The sequence below is a fragment of the Caretta caretta genome, chromosome 6 (assembly GCF_965140235.1).
Source record: "Caretta caretta isolate rCarCar2 chromosome 6, rCarCar1.hap1, whole genome shotgun sequence".
In the NCBI taxonomy this organism is placed as follows: domain Eukaryota; kingdom Metazoa; phylum Chordata; order Testudines; family Cheloniidae; genus Caretta; species Caretta caretta.
This window is the reverse complement of record NC_134211.1, coordinates 102,766,334-102,787,686: the sequence shown is the minus strand read 5'-3', so window position 1 is coordinate 102,787,686 and position 21,353 is coordinate 102,766,334. Positions and strand designations below refer to the sequence as shown.

Below are 21,353 nucleotides of genomic sequence, written 5' to 3'. Positions count from 1 at the left end.
GGGCGTATGGGGAGCTGCAGAGCTGGCAGGGGGAAGCTGCATCCCAGCATGCTCAGAGATCAAAGGCCTGGGGGGTTCACCATAGCTCAGCCCTTTTGTTTACCCTGCTGGGAGGCCAGGGGCAACCTCTGCCTGCTACACAGGCTGATGGAATGAGCTGTCCATTTAGCCTATGCAGCAGCTCTGGGTTCTCCTTCCCCAAGAGGTGGGTAAATGGGAAAGGACAGCCAATCAGAAGAGATTTCCTGGTACCTATGAGTTTTCCTCTAGCTGAGTCTGAAAACCCAGAGAGTTAGTAGAAGTGGATTCTCCTTTCACACCCATTTTACAAGCAATGTATTCATTTGATTCAATGAAGTTACTCCTGTTTTTCACCAGAGTCAGTGGAAGATGAATCAGGCCCCACAGGGATTTTTAAATTTCTTTTGTTCTATATAAAGCATATATTTCAATACTGTAGTTTATCAATGCCCCTGAAGAACTGGACTCAGTGGTACAGAGGGTGGAGGCATGGTGGCCCAAGTCTTGAATGGGGACTAGACATAACAGGGCTGCATGAAAAAAAGGCACAGAGGCAGGTGTGGCATGAGGAAAGAGGGTACTCAGACACACGGCTGGGACTAAAGGCGACAAAAGCAGAGCGTCCTTAGGCAACTTCTTACAGCCACATACAACAGGGCTGAGTGGAACCACCAACACACCACCTTGGTTCTCTCCTCCAGAAGGAACTCTGAGGCAAGAAGATTTACTCCACACTCTACAAATAGTTTGCAGATAAAATAGGTTAAACTACTGGTTAAAATGCCTAGAGCAGAAGTTCTCAAACTATGGACCACAGACAGCAGGCTGGTTACATGGTGCTGTCGCCTCATCCTTATTTCCACATTAAAAGACACTTAAATCACATTAAATATTTGCTTAATGTTACTTTTCCATACGGGCAATTGCTGTGGTTGTCACAGTGATGTTATGCAGTCCAAATGGGAAGGGAGAAGGCCTACATGATTGCAAACAAGAAGGGAGTTGTCCACAACATAATTTCTGTTTTAAGATGTGGTGCTGGCTATGTAAAATTTTGATCGCTCCTCAAGGAACAAGTAAAGAGCTTTTGGCTAAGTGTGTACTGGTGGTATAGGCCCAGATGGTAGAGATGTATGAAACTGAGGGTATGTCTACATTGCAACTGGTAGCATGTTTCCCAGCGTGGGTAGACCCACGGCTACTTGGCTATTTTTAGTGCACTAGCTGAAGCAGAGCTAGCATATGTCCATCTACCCACATGGGAAGCATACTCCCAGCTGCTGTGCAGACATACCCTAAGTGGTTACAGCAGCTAATACAAACCTTTCCATCAGCTTTAGTCAATGTGGATTTGTACCTCCCGAGTTTCATTCTGAATTGCAGGTTTTAATCAAACCAAAATTCAGAGTGAAACTCCATCAAAATCTGTTTCACCTGGTTTCAGACTTAAAAAAAAAAAATCTTTAAAGCACAAATGCCCCATTACTTTGATCCAGATACACTAGGCTTTGGGGAGTTCATCAGCACAGATTCAAGCAAACAGTGCATGAACCTTCGCAAACCTTGAATTAACATGGGCTGAATTTCAATTTTGTAATAAACAAAACTCTCTAGTGGATGAGTTTAATATGGACTGCGAGGGTGTGTTGCAAACATTCACAGAGTCTTATTTGGCAGAAGCAGGGCAGAGGCTGGAAAGCATCTTTTCAAGACTGAAATAGATTTAAAAGTGAGTGGGGATGGTGAAGAAGAAAGACAATTAATTTGGGAAATGTGTAGTGGCAAGACATCAAGCAATGGAGAAGTAATGAAAAACAAATTAAAATTAAATGGTATCTAAAATGATATGTATCTTGTGCTTCCTCACTCTGGCGTACGCAGAAGTGCTCCTGTTACGTTTGTCACTAAAACTACAACTGAATTTCTGGAAACTAAACTTAAGGAAAAACCTTCTTACACAGGGAGAAGAGAATGTGAACAGTGCTGGGAGCACTTCAATAACTTCTGTGTCTGAAACAGAAGAAAGGGGCAGACTGTTGAAAGCAGAAAGAGTGAAAACAGATTTCTTCTAGCAAGACAAACTCCTCTTGTTATCCAGTCATGCAAATCATGAGAAAAGAACTAACGAGCCTAAAGTATTTGCTTATTATAAAGATAACAAATCTTTATCCTTCGTAATGAAAGGAGCAATAATACCATAGTAACAAATTCACTGTCTGGGATGTGTCAGCAGAAACACAGAAGTTCTTGAAGACAGTGGAAAGCACCAAAGACTGAACTCTTATAAACTAGTTATGCACATTAGAAAAAAAATAATGAATACCTTTGCCTTTACCTAGAAATAGTGTAAAACATATCTTTGTAGAACAGTTACAAAGATACGGTATGTAACATCATATAGAGGTGCACTTGTAATCCAATGATGACAGCAAGTAACTCAGTCAGGGAATCTGGATTCTCCTCCCAGCTCTGCTATGTGACCTTAGAGCTTGTCTGTATTATAAAAATGGCACCAATTTAACTAGATCAATCCTTTCCTGGTAAATGACTGAATTAAGCTAAATGAATTTAAGAGTGAGGTCAATGATAGGACAGATGACCCTACAGAAAGAGGGGAGAGGGAGAAACAGCAAGCAACTCTTACCAAGAACCAGATTCCAAACTGGCTCAGGATGCGCTGGTCATGCTTGTCATCATCTTTGTTATCAAAGTCAGTGTTGTCCAAGGAATGATGGGAAGAGGAGAGGCCCATCTGCCTCCTGCGGTTGAGTTCATACTCTCTCTGCTCAGCATGGAACTCTGCTTCTTTCAGCAAGCTGCAAAACAAGGGGAATGTGGCCCGTACTTCAGCCTTCCTACACTGGAAGAAGGTAGCTGGTCAGTGACTATTACAAGTTAAAGCACTAGATTTCATTCATCTCCCTGTGCACAGTGTCCTTGAAGGGTAAAAAATATAATGAAATAAGATAAAGTTCCAGCTTTCAAGGCCAAATTTTGCCACTCAAACACATGTGTACAAGTCCCTTGGCTGGATTCTCATCTTTGCTACACCAGGATGATTTCAGTGCAGTCACTCTAGTCTCTAGTTTACGCTGGTGAAACTAGGATCACAACCTGGCCCTGGGATTTGCAAGTACAAGTGTGAGGGTCAGGATCTGTGTGTTTGTTTGCCTCATTACCTGATCACAGCTTCCACAGTACAAACTAGTTCCTCAGCCCCACACTCCCGCGTATTGATTGGGGGAGGAGATGTCTGATAGAGGTGGGTCTCTGCTGCTGCCCCAACTTCACTGCTGTGATGGTTTGAATGGCATCTTTTGCAGTAGCGCACCGGCCTGTTTCCATGACGGCCACAGCAGCCTGCTGAGAAACAGGTGACGACAGCCCTTCTGACATGTGAGCTACAGTTCTGGAAACAAACAGATTTTATCATGCCACATGTGGCAGTAAGTGGAACTGAAAACGAGAATGAAAATCAACATAACAGAGCTAGCTAATATGTTGGCATTTTTTAAAATTCACTAGCGATGGGTCCAAAACATCCCCGGAGCCAAGCATTACTAAACTTCAAGCAAAGATACATGTAGACCTAGACTTGAATGTCATGGATAGTCTCCTTTCTCTGGAATGGGCCAAATCAAAGCCTCAGCCAACAACCTCAACTTTCTGGCTTGGGCCAATCTCTAAAGGTAATAATAGCATCTAATTTTCAGTTCACCTGTACCCAATTTATTTCTAAGTCCACCCATCCGATTCAGAGCAGTGTGATTCTCAGAAGCAAACTAGAAATACAGCAAGGAAAAGGAGTTCACTTTGTTGAATATTTAATACTTGTGTCCTGCAAAATTCTCTCACTCCCTAATTATAGCTCAGAATTTTTGAAAGTTACACATAACAGGGTGTCATAAATATAAAGGGAAGGGTAAAACCCTTTGAAATCCCTCCTGGCCAGGGGAAAGCTCCTCTCACCTGTAAAGGGTTAAGAAGCTAAAGGTAACCTCGCTAGCACCTGACCAAAATGACCAATGAGGAGACAAGATACTTTCAAAAGCTGGGAGGAGAGAGAGAAACAAAGGGTCTGTGTGTCTGTCTATATGCTGGTTTCTGCCGGGGATAGACCAGGAATGGAGTCTTAGAACTTTTAGTAAGTAATCTAGCTAGGTATGTGTTAGATTATGATTTCTTTAAATGGCTGAGAAAAGAATTGTGCTGAATAGAATAACTATTTCTGTCTGTGTATCTTTTTTGTAACTTAAGGTTTTGCCTAGAGGGGTTCTCTATCGTTTTGAATCTAATTACCCTGTAAGATATCTACCATCCTGATTTTACAGGGGGGATTTCTTTATTTCTATTTACTTCTATTTTTATTAAAAGTCTTCTTGTAAGAAAACTGAATGCTTTTTCATTGTTCTCAGATCCAAGGGTTTGGGTCTGTGGTCACCTATGCAAATTGGTGAGGCTTTTTTATCCAACATTTCCCAGGAAAGGGGGGGTGCAAGTGTTGGGAGGATTGTTCATTGTTCTTAAGATCCAAGGGTCTGGGTCTGTAGTCACCTAGGCAAATTGGTGAGGCTTTTTACCAAACCTTGTCCAGGAAGTGGGGTGCAAGGTTTTGGGAAGTATTTTGGGGGGAAAGACGTGTCCAAACAGCTCTTCCCCAGTAACCAGTATTAGTTTGGTGGTGGTAGCGGCCAATCCAAGGACAACGGGTGGAATATTTTGTACCTTGGGGAAGTTTTGACCTGAGCTGGTAAAGATAAGCTTAGGAGGTTTTTCATGCAGGTCCCCACATCTGTACCCTAGAGTTCAGAGTGGGGGAGGAACTTTGACACAGGGCCAGATCCTTAGCTGGTTTAAATCCATGTAGCTTCATCGATTTCAGTGGAGATATGCCAATTTACACCAACTCATTAGGGGTAACTTTCAAAATTTCTGAAATATAAACTGACTTCCACTGAGCTATGCCAATCTATACCAGCTGAGATTTTGGCTCGATGTATAAGCTTTCTCTAGCACGAGACCTTGAACATGTCTATCCATACTTATTAAATTATTATTAAGAAAATTTTGCTAGTATGTTTTGCAAGCAGATTTGTTTCTCAGTACTCTGTGTAGGGTCCGATACTGAAGACTGAGTTGGTCTTTACTTAAGCGAAAAATCCACTGACTATAATGGGAGTTGTGCCTAATAAGGACTAATTCAGTACTTCAGTACTGTGGCCCAGAATACATAAAATGCTTGGATTTTAAATTAGTAGTTCATACTCTCCTCTTTATAAGTAGTATTATACACAGACTGGTAAAATCAATTGCAAAATAAGACTGCTTTGTTAAGTTATCATTTTAATGGAAACCCCTCAAAATCAAAAGTCAAATGGCAGCAATTCTGAGCCAAAACAAATCTCACTGATAAATCACCTTCATTTCCCCTTAACAAATGTGGCAATGGATACATAATGAAAAAACTTCAGATGGCAAAAAATATACCACACAGTAATGGGATGAAGTTACGCACAAACACACCAAATCATGCCCCATCACAGAAACAACTTAGTCTTACCTTCTTCTGACATATAGCAGAAATTTCAGCTGTAAGGGGAAGGTATATAAAATATCAACACAGTACTAACACTTTTCTCCTTTACCACGGCAACCATGGGAGAAACAAGTTTGTAAAAAAAGAGCCTCCAGGGTTTGACTTGACTTTCTAAACATTATCCTTTTCCTCCAGCTATATGGTAGGTTTCCCTACTTGTATCTGGAACACATCAGATAATTGATGTCAACTGTACCCAGCCAATGTGTCGAATTCTAGTGAAAATTCCAGTGAAATTAATGGAAGCTTCGTCTGCCAAGGGACTGCAAAGTCAGGGCCTGTAATTTGAAGGAAAGTTCTTCATAATACTCCAACGAGAGACTGCTGAATTGGAATTAATTTGCAAACTGGACACCATTAAATTAGGCTTGAATAAAGATTGGGAGTGGATGTGTCATTACACAAAGTAAAACTATTTCCCCGTGTTTTTTTCCCCTCTACTGTTCCTCACACGTTCTTATCAACTGCTGGAAATGGCCCACCTTGATTATCACTACAAAAGCGTTTTGGTTTTTTTAAATTTTTTCTCCTGCTGGTAATAGCTCACCTTACCTGATCACTCTCATTAGTGTGTTTGGTAACATCCATTGTTTCATGTTCTCTCTGTATTTTCCACTGCATGCACCCGATGAAGTGGGTTTTAGCCCACGAAAGCTTATACTCAAATAAATGTGTTTGTCTCTAAGGTGCCCCAAGTACTCCTGTTCTTTCTGCTGATACAGACTAACATGGCTACCACTCTGAAACAGGATTTTTTTTTCTCAGCCATGGCACAAATCATGTGTTTCCAGTTAAACAGGAGATACCCCATCCTAAACAAAGGAAGGTGTTTTCTCCATAGGGCAGTTTATTCCAAAGTACTTTGAAAGACAATGAGAATTCATTTAAATATCAGGTAAGCAGAGCTATCAAATTAACAAGAGACAGCTGGCTGGCTACACCCCAGCAGGGGAGAGAAAGTTCATCTGATAGAAGGGGAGGAGGGCCAAACCTCAAATAAGCATGAACTGAAAAAAAATCCTGACATTTGAGAGTTCTAAAAGCGAGGCTTAATTTTAAATCCTGTCAGCCGCCCCAGGCATGGCCAGGGCTCCAGCTGTCAGCCCTGGGCTGCTGGTGCCCTGCCAGAAGTGGAAGAGGGGACCCCACTGCAGCCCCCCAGGTCTGGGGAGGGTGAAGAACCTTAAGAAGCAGAGGTGAGGCTGCCGGAGGGGGGGCTGAAGTGAGGAGGGTGAGGGCTGATGGTGGGTTCTGAGCAGATGGGGTGAGTGCTGGGAGGGTGAACTGAGGGTAGTCAAGGTGGATGGGGTAGGGGGCTGAACTGCTGGGGTGGTGATGACGGGGGCTGGGAGATAAACTGAGGGGGGGTTGAACTGAAGAGGTTTGGGTGGGGAGACAACTGATGGGGGACTGGGATACAGGATTAATTGCTGGGCAGGAGAAGGGCAGATGTGGGGGTGAGAGCTCCTGCAGCAGGGGCCAAAAATCACCTTATCCATTACATGTGGGAGAGTGGGCAACACTGTTACATGCACACCTCCTGGGAATGAACAAGGGGAGGTCAGAAATCAAGAGACTGGCCTAAAAAACACAATATAATCTTTTTTTTAAATGTTATGATTTTGGGGCCAATGATTTTTGGGATCTGACTCATGATTTTTGATCTCTTGAAGCTGGCAATACTGACTGCTGCACTGGAGAGAAGGGATCAAATGGCACCCACCCAGAGCCACCCTTCCCCCAGCATGCTTCTGCACCCAGAACTGTGCAGGGAGACCACTCCACACTGAAGGCATTGGAACCTAGGTAGTGACTCCCATCCCCTCACCATGTGGGCTTGGGAGAAGACAGAAAGAAGGCAGGAGCCAGCCAGAGACTGCAGCTGGTGGGAGCAGAAGCAGCCAAAGAAGGGTCCTTTGGATGTCTGAGCATTCAGAGAACTTTCTAGTTTTGTCTGGACCTTCTCTGCCCTGTGCTGACTGGCTGTTTGCTCCACCCCCTCCTCCTCCCTCTCCTTCACATTCTCTTCACCTCAGTTTCACTCCACACCTGCACCTCTTCCCCTCTTGTCCCCTGCTCCACCCACACTTTCCCTTCCCTTTTCTTTCCATTTAGCTAATCCCCTCCTAAGTAAATCCACACACACCCCAAATGGCACAATTAACATGTTTGCTGCCCTCACAGTGTTCATTCTGCTTGTGTTCTACCCCTTCCCTCAGCCTGTCAGTCTTGTCTATTTAGATTGGATGCTCTTCGGGGCAGGGACCATCTGCGAGTCTGTGTTTGTACAGCACCTAGCATAATGGGGCCTCACTCTTGGTTTGCCCTTCTGGACTACCATAATAAACATGATTAATAACAATAATGACTAGCTAATGTTTGCACACTGCTCTGAAGATGCTAAGGAGCATTTAAGTGTAAACAATTATTATTTTCTAGGATTCGGTGTGGTTTTCTTGGATGTATAATACCTTAGATAACAGAGAAAAATAAACAAACTTATGATTGTAGAGTCACAATTACTTGTTATTCATCCTTAAAGTAAATCTTACCTTGTGGCAGGAGAACATCAACCAACCATTCACTGTGGTCCCTAAAATAATTCAAATATTTAATTAACATCCCTTTTTATTTTATTTTTGCACAAAAGAAACATCAGTGACCTACACTGTTCTGAAAAAGCTTTTCTGTAAATAGCACATAATAAATAGTGGGCTGTTTTAAATCAGTTCTCTTTGTTATGCCCTATTGATTGTAAATTATCACTGTGCTGATATCTGTCCATGTTCAAGGCTTTCAAATATTACTTTGAAGATATTAATTTAGCAATTTAGAAAACACAATGTGTTCTGTATATACTGAGATTAAAAACTGATGGTGAACAGTGTTAGACAAACATGAAAAAAGGAAAAGTACCTGTTCCATACACTGTATATCTGTTTAGAAGCCATGGCTGCAATTAAATTTGATTACTTTTCCCGGCAGCTTTAAATCAAGGATGACTTCAAAACCAAGGTGACTTCTGTGAAATTTAATTATTTTTCCCTGCAGCTGCTATGATACAGAGGTGTCTGTTAAACAAGGGCCAAAAATAAATATACACAGCTTCTGAACTAAGCAGAACTTCGTTCATTTGCACTAATGATTGGGAGACACATTGCAAATTAGTGGATTTTGTAAATTAACAAGTTTCCAAACAAAACTTAAAATGTGAGGATAATTCATGTCCGAATGTATTTCTGCATGTACTTCACAAGTGTGATCTAGTTTTAACTCCTTATGCAGCTACTTCATGGTATGCACTAGAGAATGTTCTGAAGTACATTTTCCATAAAAGTAACGATGTCTCAGCAAGGGAGACCTCACTACAGTGCTCTTAATGGTGAGGAGAGACATTGTTCTTGTGCAAAAAGGGTGTGGATTCATAACTTAAAATCATAACATTCACAAATCTTACCTTTAAGACTCACTAACGTGAAAACTAAAAGCAAATGCTGTTCGCTTTGGGCCGGACTCTGCTACAATTACTCGTACCAGGTAGCACCTTACTTTACAGGTGGGTCCATTAACTTCAGTTGGATTATTTGTGGAGTAAGATTCTATTCAACATGATTGAGGGTGTTAGAATCTGGAGCTGTAAACTCACTGTATGCGGCTGTTTTTAACCAACTATTTGTGATCCTCGTTCATCTCTGAGTCTTAGTCTACCCACCCTGCAATCCTCTGGCTGCATTCTTCACACAGATAAAGCGGGGGTGGCTTATCACCCAGAGCCACAGACAAGGAAGGTTCTATGCACATCTGAAACACACAGGAAGAACAGAATGAACTTCTCTCTCCAAGAAAGTGCTCTGGTTTCATAACAATCCAAGGGACCAATGCTACAAGGTAATGAGCATCCACTGGCGTCAGTGCTCGTGGAGGGCATTTTTCATCTTGCAGGAGGCACTCAGCACCTGCCAGTGTTGTGTCCCAAATGGTTTCCGCCAAAAACAAGCTCAAAACAGGGAACCAGTCTGTGTAAAAGGAGAGCAGTGTCAGTCCTGTTTTCTGCATTCTTGCTTTAAATGGGCCTATGGGAGTAACACAGGTGTGTCTTTGTTACATTACTATAACTAAACACATGTATTATATTTCATGGTCATTGCAGTGCTTTAAGGGCTTGGCTACACCTGTGAGTTAGAGCGCATTAAAGCAGCCCCGGGCACCCTAGCTTACTACCCATCCACACTGGCAAGGCATGTAGAGCACTCTGACTCCATGGCTACAGCGCTGCTGGTACTCCACCTCAGTGAAAAGATTAACGCTTGTTGTGCCTTGGCTGAAATGCCCGGGCGTCAGTGTGAACGAAGTGTTGCATTACTGCGCTCTGATCAGCCTCTGGAAATGTCCCATAATCCCCTTAAGTCAAGTGGCCACTCTTGTCATTGTTTTGAACTCGCTGTAGGAATGCGGATATGCCCTTTGAAAGCTCCGTTTCTGACAGCCGACTGCTTATCTGCTCTGAGACAAAGCAACCATTACTGTGCAACGCTGTGTGAGAGAGAGGGAGACGGGGGAAGGGGGGTCTGCTGCTGTCTGAAATTAGAAGACAGCATGCTGACATGCTCTCAGCCCCCCCAAAAACCCACTCTCTCTCCCCCCACAACACACTCCCTATCACACTCCACCCCACCCCACCCCACCCCCCATTTGAAAAGCATGTTGCAGTCACTTGCATGCTGGGATAAATACCACAATGCACTGCTCTCTGTGTCCACGCCAGTGCGCTTATAGCAGTCAGTGTGGACAGATTGTAGCGCTTTCCCTACTGTACTCTACGAAGGCTGGTTTAACTCAAAGCGCTCTACATCTGCAAGTGTAGCCATGCCCTAAGAGGCAGAATCTCATACAGGAGAATTTGGCTCAATATTTTTAGGCCAAGCTAAGGTAGAATTCCAGATCTTTCAATCTCAGTGGTGTCACTTGTAACACCTATACACTGCAAGTATACACACAACATGGCTCTTGGCTATACAGCACATATGTGATAACAGAGATGGAACCCAGGGGCTCCGGCTCTCAAAATGCAGGCCTCTGCCACCAGAGCTAAAAGAATAACTCCACTGTCTTGCACGAGTGGTGAGGCTTTTATCCCCTTTGTGGGTTAGCCATTAGATGGCAACATGATCACATATTTGAGCAGATGCATTACACTATTTAAGTACTTGGAAGCAGGACAGTCGTAGGTCTGGACATGGACACTGTGACAGGTTGATCTTTCCCTTACGGGTAGTGGTACCTAGAGGTCAGCCCACCCCAGTCACATGGCATGGTCCTGTGATGGGGTGTCCATCCCACACAAGGCCTGAAGGGGGTAAGGTGGACCAGTTAAGCGCCTAGACTGCACCTGAAGGAGGAATCAGGGAGCAAGCACCAATTAGGGACGAGGTTCAGAGGAACAGGAATGGTGGGGTGAGGGTGCTGTATAAAGCCCAGTAGCTGAGAGAAGAAGGGGGCAGCAGAGAACGAGGCTGCAGTCACTCTCGGGGTGAGGGAAGGAAAGGTAGGAAGCAACCCAGGGATACAGTAGTAATGTTTAGGACTGTACAGACCTTGACTGTTTGCTTCAGGGTCCCTGGGCTGGAACCCAGTGTAGAGGGTGGGCCTGGGTTTCCCTACCAAACACTGTGGAAGTGGCACCATTAAGGGGCAGTGAAAGAGAAGACTGCCTGGGACAGTGGGTCCTAAGAGACTTTCCCCCTGGAATGGGAAAACTACAGTGATCTGGCCGGAGGGCCAAGCCTCAAAGCGGGAGCAGTTGAGTCCCAAGAGAACGAAATTGAGAGGGGGACAGAGCACAACCATAGGAAGAAGCATCGGCCTGGCACAGCTAATCCCCAGATGTGGCCAGAAGGAGGCGCTCCAGTGGTGAGTAGACCATCCTTGTGACAGGCCCCCTTTAAGATTTTTTTTCAGGGGTGGTGGGGTGATATAGAAAGACCAAGAAGATACTGGGGACAGAGGAAATGGTCAAGGGAATAAGTAGTGTTTGGGAGGAATCACATTACTGTCTCTTTAAAGGCCCAGGACCAGGATCTTTGCAGAGTGAGTGGGACAAGACTCCCCTCTCCCCCAGCCAATTGGGATGAGCTTTAAGAAGGGGACCATCTTATATGCTGCTTCCCCACTCCTAGCAAGGCCGATATCACTAGGAGAAGGCTCATGTGCTGGATGGGGAAAAGTGCCCAGCTGAAGGTGAAGCTGGCTAAGACCTGTAACTGGCCTAAATCACAACTCCCAGCTCCACAGACAGAGCTGGGGGAACTCCTGTCCCTAGGAGCGAATTAACTACCTAAACAACAGCCCCAGGTCCTTGCAGGAGAGTTAGAAAGATTCCGGTTCAGTGCCAGATTAAAAAGAGTTTTGGGGCTCTGTGCACAACGGAAATTGGTGGTTCACCCCTCTCTCCCTCCCCTCCCTCCCCCCCCCCTGTCCTCATTAAACTAGAGCAGGTGATATACAAGATAATCACCGCTCTAGGCAAAACTTCATTTTGCTGCCCTGCTCCAACCCTCTAGAGCAGAGGTTCTCAAGCAAGGAGGTGCACCTCCCTGGACCTTTGGGGGGAGGGGTGGAGGTACAGCAAGCCTTCTGCTGGTCCAGTGATTATTGTAAAAGTGGGGGGCTGAGCTCCAGGTCACAGGACCACTCACTCCAGTATGACCCAGCTACCCTGTGGCATGACAGCGGTGGCTGGACCAAATTTGAGTATAATTGCAACCTGGCACACAGGGTCACAGCACCAATCAAGTGTGGGATTTGTGTGTGTCGGGGGGCGGGGGGTGTTGTTTTGTGTTCTGGTAGGCCCTGTGCAAGTTCACCAAGGGCACATTGGTTAATCTGGGCCCACTCCTGTCTGAAACAGGAACATGCTAATGGCTAGAATTACAGCCCCAGTTTCAAGAGGAAGGCTGGGAGGACACTCTAGATGTGGGAAACCAGAAGGGAAACCAAAAGGACAGTTTGGAGTATAGCCCGGGGAGTGCCAGAGAGGCTGTAGAGCCACAGAGAACAGAGGTCTCTGTAACACAGCAGTGAGAAGCCACCCAGGAAACCAGACCCTCTGGAGGAGAGGACCACAAAATGTGAACTAGAGGAACAGTCTACAGGAGCAGTGTGTTAGGAAGCACACCAGGGAAACAGTAAAAGGTTGAAAGAAATTGACATCAACCACTTTATACAGGGTTCTTAGCCTGGAATCCAGAAAATGGCCAGGCCTAGGCTCCCCTACCAAACCCATCAGGAGGGTTTACTAAGGTCTTGAGCAAGTGGGCCACACTCAAAGAGCTCAATGACTGTATGCCCCTCATCTAAGGTGACTGGCCTGCTGAAGCACTGGACTCTTTAGCACCCTGAAAGGGGGAAAGGACTGCCAGCCATCCAGCCAGAGGGCTAGGGTTATGACAAAGGACCGATGAGCAGGCTAGATGGTGAGGGGGTCCATCAGAGTAGGATGCAAACTGAAGCAGCCTTGCTGTGTCACCCTGTTTCATCACAAGGGGGCAGTGAAGACAAAAGGCAATCGCTAACAGACATCATAATATCACTTCTAAATGAAATTAAAAGTTTCTTAATCTAGCCAAGAGCTTGATCTTGCTGCGAATGACAGGGTATATTATTCTTTGGATGTAACTTCCATCCTCTCTCTATTAACAAGAGTTTAGGGCATGTATCGAAGAGAGAATAGGCCTCAGTTCATATATCTCTACATAGCTCTGATCTTCATTCTACAAAAAGTAGTTCAGATGAAAGTCCATTCGAGACTTCTAAGCATTAAGCATTTTCATGTACAAACCTTAGAACTGTAAATCTCACTAAGAGTTACTCTCCCCACTGAATGGCTGGAGTCTTCAGGTCACAATGCAACACCTACCTGTTATCTTTCTCTGGTGATGGGAGGACCTAACTGGAGGTGACTGGGAAGGGATGGATGAGGGGCTGGAGTTGGAATATGCTGGGTGGGAAATGTTGGGAGCTCTGAAGTCAAGTGTGAACATCTTTTTTTGCAATTATAATATACTGGGAGCCTAGTTTGCTGGAAGGGAGAGATCTGTCAAGTGTCATTTTGATCAGTCTAATTGTTTTAATGTTTATACAGTGCCTGGAACATAGGTTAGGTCTATAAATAAATAAATAGCTTTACTACAGGCAGTGTGCACTAGACTTGGACTCAGTAAATGTGGATTCTATTCCTGACTCTCCTACTGCCCACTGAATGACCCTGGGGTCTGAATGACTTAACCTCTCTGTGATTCCTGTTTCCTGTAAAACGGGGATGATGCTATTTATCTTCTTTCTAAAGCACTTTGGAGAATATAATAAGTAACATTTTTGAGAAAACATAACACTGGGGTAGCCAGAGACCACTCCAGAGATTTTCCATGTGGATAGTTGCCAACTTTTTAATCGCACAAAACTGAACACCCCTGCCCTGCCCCCTGCCCCGAAGCCCTGCCCCTTCTCTGAGGCCCTGCCACTGCTTGCTCCATCTCCCCTACCTCCGTCGCTCACCCTCCCTCACCCTCACTCACTTTCACGGGGCTGGGGCAGGGGATTGGGGTGCAGGAGGTGTGGGGTGCAGGCTCTGGGAGGGAGTTTGGGTGTGTGAGGGGACTTCGTTCTGGGGCAGAGGGTTGGGATGCGGGAGGAGTTGCACGGTCCTGGTGGCACTTACCATGGGTCCCAGAAAGCGGCCGCCAGGTCCCCTAGATACATGGGCAGCCGAGGCGGCTCTGTGCCCTGCCCTCACACCGGCAGGCACCGCCCCCACAGCTCCCATTGGTCTTGGTTCCTGGCCAATGGGAGCTGCAGAGCCGGCCCTTGGGGGAGCGAGGGGGGGCAGCACATCAAGCCTGCCTGGCCGCCCATGCACCTAGGGACTGCAGGGACCTGGTGGCTGTTCTAGGAGTTGCGCAGAGCTAGGGCAGGCAGGGAGTCTGCCTTAGCCCTGGGCCCCTGCTGTGCCGCCGACTGGACTTTTAACATCCCGGTTGGCGATGCCAACATCCCGTTTGGTCAAAAACAGGACACTTGGCAACCCTATATGTGGCCCGCAACCATCCTTATATTTAATATGGGGACATAGCTCATGGAGGCTCCAGGATGAAATACTCCATCTTCATCTGAGCAGCCAGGCTACATAGGCCATCAAGATGTATTCTTAGGACCTTTAGTTTCCACAGGCCATGCTGCCATCTTAGTTCCTGTATCTGATCTTATGGAAGTCAATGGGAGTTTTGCAACTGACTTCAGTAGAAGGCAAAGCAGGCCATTAAAGATATGGGTAACTGCAAGCAATTTCCATGCCAAACTCAGCCCTTGGTTACATACAAGTCTTACCGACTTCAGTGTGTGACCAGAGACAAAATGGGGCCCTAGCTTCAACCCATGGGCTTACAGAAATTTTACAGTAAGGCCTTCAACTGGGCAAAGTTCTGGTCCTGTGGAAATGACTGTTACCTTCACAGCTGGTTTGTTAATTGCATTATGGCATTCAATGTGCTGGCAGTGGATGGGATTCCAGGCTGCAAAACCAAAACACAGCTGATTAACAAACAAATATTATTCATAGGTACCATTTATGCTAGTGCCCAGATGCCCCAATCCAGACTGGGCCTCATTGTGCTATCTGCATACAAATAAAGAGGAAGACATGACCCCTGCCCCAGGAAGCATACTAGTAACAACAACAATTTATAACATGCCTGTTTGGATTAGGAGGTGGACTGTATTCCCACACACAAGGGTATAAGGCAGGAGTAAGGAACCCTCCCCAGCAGCCCTTTCATTTCTTTCATGCTACCCAGACTTTGGATTAGTTTCTGACTACCTCCAGTGAGCATAGAGGAGTAGCCTGGAAATTGTGGCCCCCTAAAGCACATTTCTTTCGCTGAGCTGTTCCGAGGCCAGCTCAGCAACACACTATCCCTTACTAAGGGCTGTGTCCTCAATGCTCAGATTTTGTCACACATTCCAGCCCTCTAGTCTAGGGAATTTGTGCCCTGCCTAGTGGGGAACCCCCTCTGATCAGCTGTCTTCCTCACTCGCCTACCTCCTGGGGCTGAGCAACCAATCAGAACTGCTACAGGAAAAGCACTCACCACCACCCCATACCAAACCAAAACTGTTCTGACAGGAGGGGAGGGGGAAGGAGGGAACTAAACAGACCACTGCTCAGGGCAACTCCATCCCATCCTCTGAGCAATGTGAGGGACCGGACAGCATGAGTGTTCTTCCGCAGCCCCTCGAGCTGCCCCCTGCTCACAACTGGAAAGGGGAGAGGGTACCCTGCTGCAGTCCCCCAGGCCTGAGAGTGGGGGGGTGAAGAACCCATGAAGAGCAGAGAGGAAGCTGTGGGGCTGAACTGAGAGGAGTGGGGTCAGAATTGCTGGCAGGGAACAGGCAAATTTTGGGGCAAGAGCTCCTGTAGTGGGAGCCAAAAATCACTTTACCCAATAAATGTGGAATCGTTTGCAACACTGTCATGCACACGCTGGGGATGGGCAGGAGCAGTTCAAAAACCAGAAGACAGACCAAAAACCACAGAATGGAATATTTTAATTTTAGAAAGCCTATGATTTTTGGGGACAATCTCATGATTTGTTGGGGTCCAAATCTTATTTTTGCTCTCTTGAGGGTGACAATACTGTGGCCCAGACACACAATCTAGCACTAAATGAGCCGCACAACAATTTAAAATATAATACAATGAACAAGATCAGAAACCAGCAATATACAAAGCAGAGCAACGTTTAAATCCCAATAATCTGACTTCATTAAAAAGGGGAAGGGAATGCTACATAGGAGGTGACAGAAATCAAATATTAGAGGTGTATTCCAGGGGCATAATTTGGATTCAGATCCAAGTTCACATTCTGAATGTCCCAAAGTTCAGGGTTATTTGAGTGTGGGGTTCTGGTGCCAGCCCAACTGTACTCCAAATGGAAAAAAAATCCAAAAAGGACAACACAATACAGTATTGAAAATATGATTCTTCAAAGCAGAGAGATGGGGTTAAGGCCAACAAGCAGCAAAAGGAAGTTCCCCACCTTAAGAACCACCCCAGCAGAAGCACAATCCCCTACCAATATAAGATGCAAAAACTGCACAGAGGAAGGTGAGCGTGAGACCTTGTGCCATCCACCTACTCAACTTCGTCTCTCTCTTCCTGCTTTCCCACATCCTTCTTTCCAGTCCTGGGAACTTTCCTACTGAGCTCTGTTTGCACCTGACTCCAGTGACAGTAATAGCTAGAAGAGGAGTCATAGCAACGGCAGCAGCTATAACAAATGAGGCATCACTAGCATCCAACTGACAGTAGAAAGGGACATGGAAGGGATTCCTTCTTGGACCTACAGGGTACATTTATATCCCGGTTCAGGACTTTTCACTGTAGGTTTATGGGGAGAGGGTTATCCAGTTAGTGTTGGGACTGACACACTGTATTTATTGGATCTGATCCAGCTTCTACTACCCATAACTACTACCAATTATCATCACCTTTTGAAAGCACACTGAAATAGACATTGCTTATACTTAATATATCTACCTATAGAATATTGTAGTTAGGATCACTCTGACAAGAGTTAACAGCTAACACTAGTACACACCAGACCTCCTCATTTATTGTATTTATTTGGGTTTATACAAACATTTTTGCACTTACCTGTGTACTGCAGTCCTCTGTACTCACTTATTGCCCCTGGCGGTTTTAAATTGGGCCAATAGTGGAATAGCATTTGTACTGCTGGAGGTTTAACTTGAGAAGGACCATAAGCTATTACATACAGCAAGTCCTAAGGAAAAACATGTGTAGCTGTTTAGTTTGCATGGTGACAAAACACTACTCATTTCATAACATTACTTGATGTATGTTTTCAAATGTGCATACACGCATAAAGATTGTACACATTTTACACCCTGCCCACCACCTTTTGCAAACTCTTTGGGGGAGATTAGATGGCAACTCTACTGGTGTGTTTGTAAAGCACCTAGCATAATGAGTATGTGATTTTGACTGGGGCCTCCAGCTGCTACCACAATGCATATCATATATAATAACTTCAAACAAGTTAAGCCTTCTGTCTAGATACAGACCAAAAAGGTGGAGTTTGAATCCATAACTGGATTCAGATTTGGTTCAGGCTAAGGATAAGAATCCAGACTTGAGGTTGAATAGGGACTAAATTACCTCTGGCCTCAATGATACTACGCACAAACCGTCCTCATAAAAATTCAGTCCAATATGAACTAGTAAGATCTCTTGCTCTTACAAGATTTTTCCCAACTTGAGCCACATTTAAGCAGGATTCAGAAAACGGGCCCTGATCTGAAGAGATGGAACAGCATCTATAAATTCCAATTCTGAGCAACCAACAGCTGCTTACCCCAAATTCAGCAAGAGGATCACATACGGAGATCACGACTTCTGACTTTCTGGCTCAAAGTGACTACAGTTTTCAAACCAGCTGGTTTTCATTATTGTAAACAACATTGTCTATGTAAGGTATATTTGGTCACAAACTTACTTTCCATACTTCTTGCTTATATTTCATGAGGCATTCCAGTAACTGACAATGATACACTGAGAGAGAAAAGACCATATAAGCATGACACTGAAATGGAAACTCAAGTTCAAGAAATGGCTTGTGTCCCATTTAGTTTAGTTTATTGAATCTACATTCTGTTTAATTCAGTTTATAAAGTGAACAATTTGCTAAGGGTTCATCATCCTGGGGTTAGAGTAGATAATTGAGCGTCCGAAATTAAATGTCAGTAGTTTGTTGATGCTGAGGAATGCAGTAAATGATGAGAATTACTAGTGTACCAAATTTTGGCACTTACTCTTTACACAGAGATGGAGTAGTTCCCCTTGCCTCCATCTGATTTATCTGCCTATTCACTTAGACCTTGTTTTTATGGCGGTATGTGAATATATAATGCCAAATTCAGCTCTGGTGTAACAGTGTTGTGGCTAGAGCAGGGATCTGGGAGTCAAAAAGCAAAATACTTCATACAAAAATCTCATTCATATTTAAAATTTGTCATATAAATAGCTTATTTCTAGGTCGTGGCCTACTTTTATTCAGCTTTGGTTAATTAGGTTTGTATTGTGGGAGACTTCTTCACATGCTCATGGTACAGATGGCCCAGTGCATTTCAATATCTACACAACTTAATAAATAAATAGAATAGGAGAGAGTTGTTTATGGCAAAGAGAGTCAATTCCTATGGGTCGAATGTTGTCTTCACTTGACAGTAGTGTGACCTCACTGACTTCACTGGGGCTGCGCCAATGTTAGAGAGAGCAGATTTTGTCTTCAAGTGCTTTTTAATTACAATTAAATTAATTACAGTTTATTTTGGAGACTGTAGACAGCTGTCTTGCTAAAAAAGTGACAACAATTGTGATTCTAGCAGTATAAGAGTCCAGTATATGAGACAATAAAACAGATTCTATCTACCTGATAGTGGTTAGTAATTCCCTGTTCCCACCCAATGGGAGCTGCGGGGGGCGGTGCCTGGAGGCGCACCCAGGGCAACACACAGACCCCTGTGCCTCCCTTCCCCCAGGTTCCAGGCGCTTGCCGGAGCGGCGCGGGGGCAGGGCAGGCAGGCAGCCTGCCCTGTCCCCATTGCACGCCAGGCTGGAGCCCACCCCCCTAACCCCTCCTGCAGCCAAATCTCCTGCCGCACTCCAAACCCCTCCTGCACCCCAACCCCTTGCTCTGAGCCCCCTGCTGCACCCCAACCCCCTGCCCTGAGCCCCATGCTGCACCCCGCACGGGAATGGGGGCAGGGAAGGGGTGGGAAGAGGCGGGGCCTCATGGAAGGGGTGGAGTGGGGGCGGGGTGCCAGTGATGCGGCCCCTGGGCCAATGTACTAATCCTCATGTGGCCCTCGTGATCATTTGAGTTTGAGACCCCTGTGTTAGAATGTTCCATTTTCTGGTGTTAAGCTAAAATAAGCAGGACTGCTTTAAAGTCTCAATTTCAAAATATTTCCATCGATAATAATCGAAATTTACAGATAGAGAGAGTAAGAAGAATGCTGCTTGAGAACTTATTAGGGTTGGATTTAAGAATATTTACTTTGTATGTTTTGACATGTGGTGACAATTTGTGTTTTAATTGTTATAAAGCTGTAGCTTTTTTCAGTCTCAACATCTACTGTCACTGAATATTTATTGTCTGATTCCTGACCCTGTTCTCTGACCCCCCCCAATACCCACAACTGTGAACATTTAAATCAATAGAAATTAATAAAATATGCTTAAAACACATAATTTTGTACATCTGTGAAAATTTAATTTGATAAAAATAGAAAAAAATGCTTACAAATAACCGACATTATCCATCAAAATTATAAACAAATAAAATAAATAAGGAATCTGGACAAGCCTAGTTATCTGGAACATTGCTGCTTCAAATACCAGTCTCAGAAATGGCAAGTTTTAACTGAAAGGATTATTTTTAAATCCCATTTTGCAATACCAGCATGGAGAGGAAGAGCATTTCCAATTGTCTGAACTTCCAGTGAGCTGAGTTCTCAAACACTCTCTTTGACGTAATATTTCATGACTCATACCCTTGACAGAGAGATACAAACAATGGTGCATATTTATTTATACATACCAGGATTTGATGTGTACTGCATTGCAATCATTAGCATTGAAGATGCAGACAGATTGACGTGTGCAGGCACTCCTTCTCTCCTCGAAGATCCCACTTAAAGGGAAGCAAAAATATCTCCTAGCGTACAGCAAGAAAAATTAGAAAACAACTGCACCCAGTTTAGATTTTGACTGACGCAAATAAAATGCATAGGGCTGCATGTATTTTTTTTAAAAAAAAAAAAAAACAACTGTGATGGGGTAAAATCTCTCTGATGGCAAAAGAAAGACTATTGTAGATGTGGTGTTTGCTCACAGGGTTTTAGCCCAGTTCCCCTGAATAGCAAGGTTTCTGTCTGACAGCTGTGCTAGCAAAACCCTGCTCCAGAACCGTGGTTCTCAAATTTTTCAGTCTGCAACCCACAAAATGGCCAAAATATCAGCTTACAACACACCATAGCCTACAGTCTTTTGCTGTTAGGATTTAGGTCCTTGTGGGAAACAATGGGAAGCTTGGGGAGCTACTGAATGGGGCAACAGGGACAATGAGAGGAATGGTGTTGAGGAATGGTGGGTGGGGCTGGAGTGGAACAGCGTGCTGGCTATTGTTGGTCTATAGCAGGGGTCAGCAACCTTTTAGAAGTGGTGTGCCAAGTCTTCATTTATTCACTTTCATTTAAGGTTTCGCATGCCAATAATACATTTTAACGTTTTTTAGAAGGTCTCTCTCTCTAAGTCTATATACTATATAACTAAACTATTGTTGTATGTAAACAAGGTTTTCAAAATGTTTAAGAAGCTTCATTTAAAATTAAATTAAAATGCTGATCTTACGCCGCCGGCCCGCTCAGCCTGTTGCTGGCAGTGGGCTGAGCAGGGCCAGCGGCCGGGACACCAGACTGGCAGTGGGCTGAGTGGCTCAGCCCGCTGCTGCTCAGCCCTCTGCCGGTCTGGGGTTCTGTCCGCCGGCGCCTGCCACCCAGGGTCCTGGCTGCCGGCCCCACTCAGCCCACTGCCGGTCTGGAGTCCCGGCCCTGTCCACATAGAGTAGGTACCTACCTTCTCCCTGGTTCTAGCCATTCT

At 44.8% G+C, this 21,353-nt stretch overlaps 1 protein-coding gene across 7 annotated transcripts in view; it reads right to left on the bottom strand.

The window, feature by feature from the left end:
- UNC79 (unc-79 subunit of NALCN channel complex) overlaps positions 1-21,353 on the bottom strand; it is a 149,815-nt gene that overhangs the window by 110,248 nt on the left and 18,214 nt on the right. For 5 of the 7 annotated variants that reach the window (XM_048854188.2, XM_048854187.2, XM_048854189.2 and 2 more), the window contains 9 exons: positions 20,293-20,385; positions 18,187-18,242; positions 17,325-17,454; positions 15,119-15,183; positions 9,330-9,418; positions 8,170-8,210; positions 5,582-5,610; positions 3,201-3,430; positions 2,666-2,837 (listed from right to left, as the gene is read on the bottom strand). In XM_048854188.2, coding sequence (XP_048710145.1) covers positions 2,666-2,837; positions 3,201-3,430; positions 5,582-5,610; positions 8,170-8,210; positions 9,330-9,418; positions 15,119-15,183; positions 17,325-17,454; positions 18,187-18,242; positions 20,293-20,385 — 905 coding nt within the window. Of the gene's footprint in view, positions 1-2,665; positions 2,838-3,200; positions 3,431-5,581; positions 5,611-8,169; positions 8,211-9,329; positions 9,419-15,118; positions 15,184-17,324; positions 17,455-18,186; positions 18,243-20,292; positions 20,410-21,353 lie in introns of those variants that run through there. The other 2 variants (XM_048854191.2, XM_075129841.1) reach the window with 2 other exon arrangements.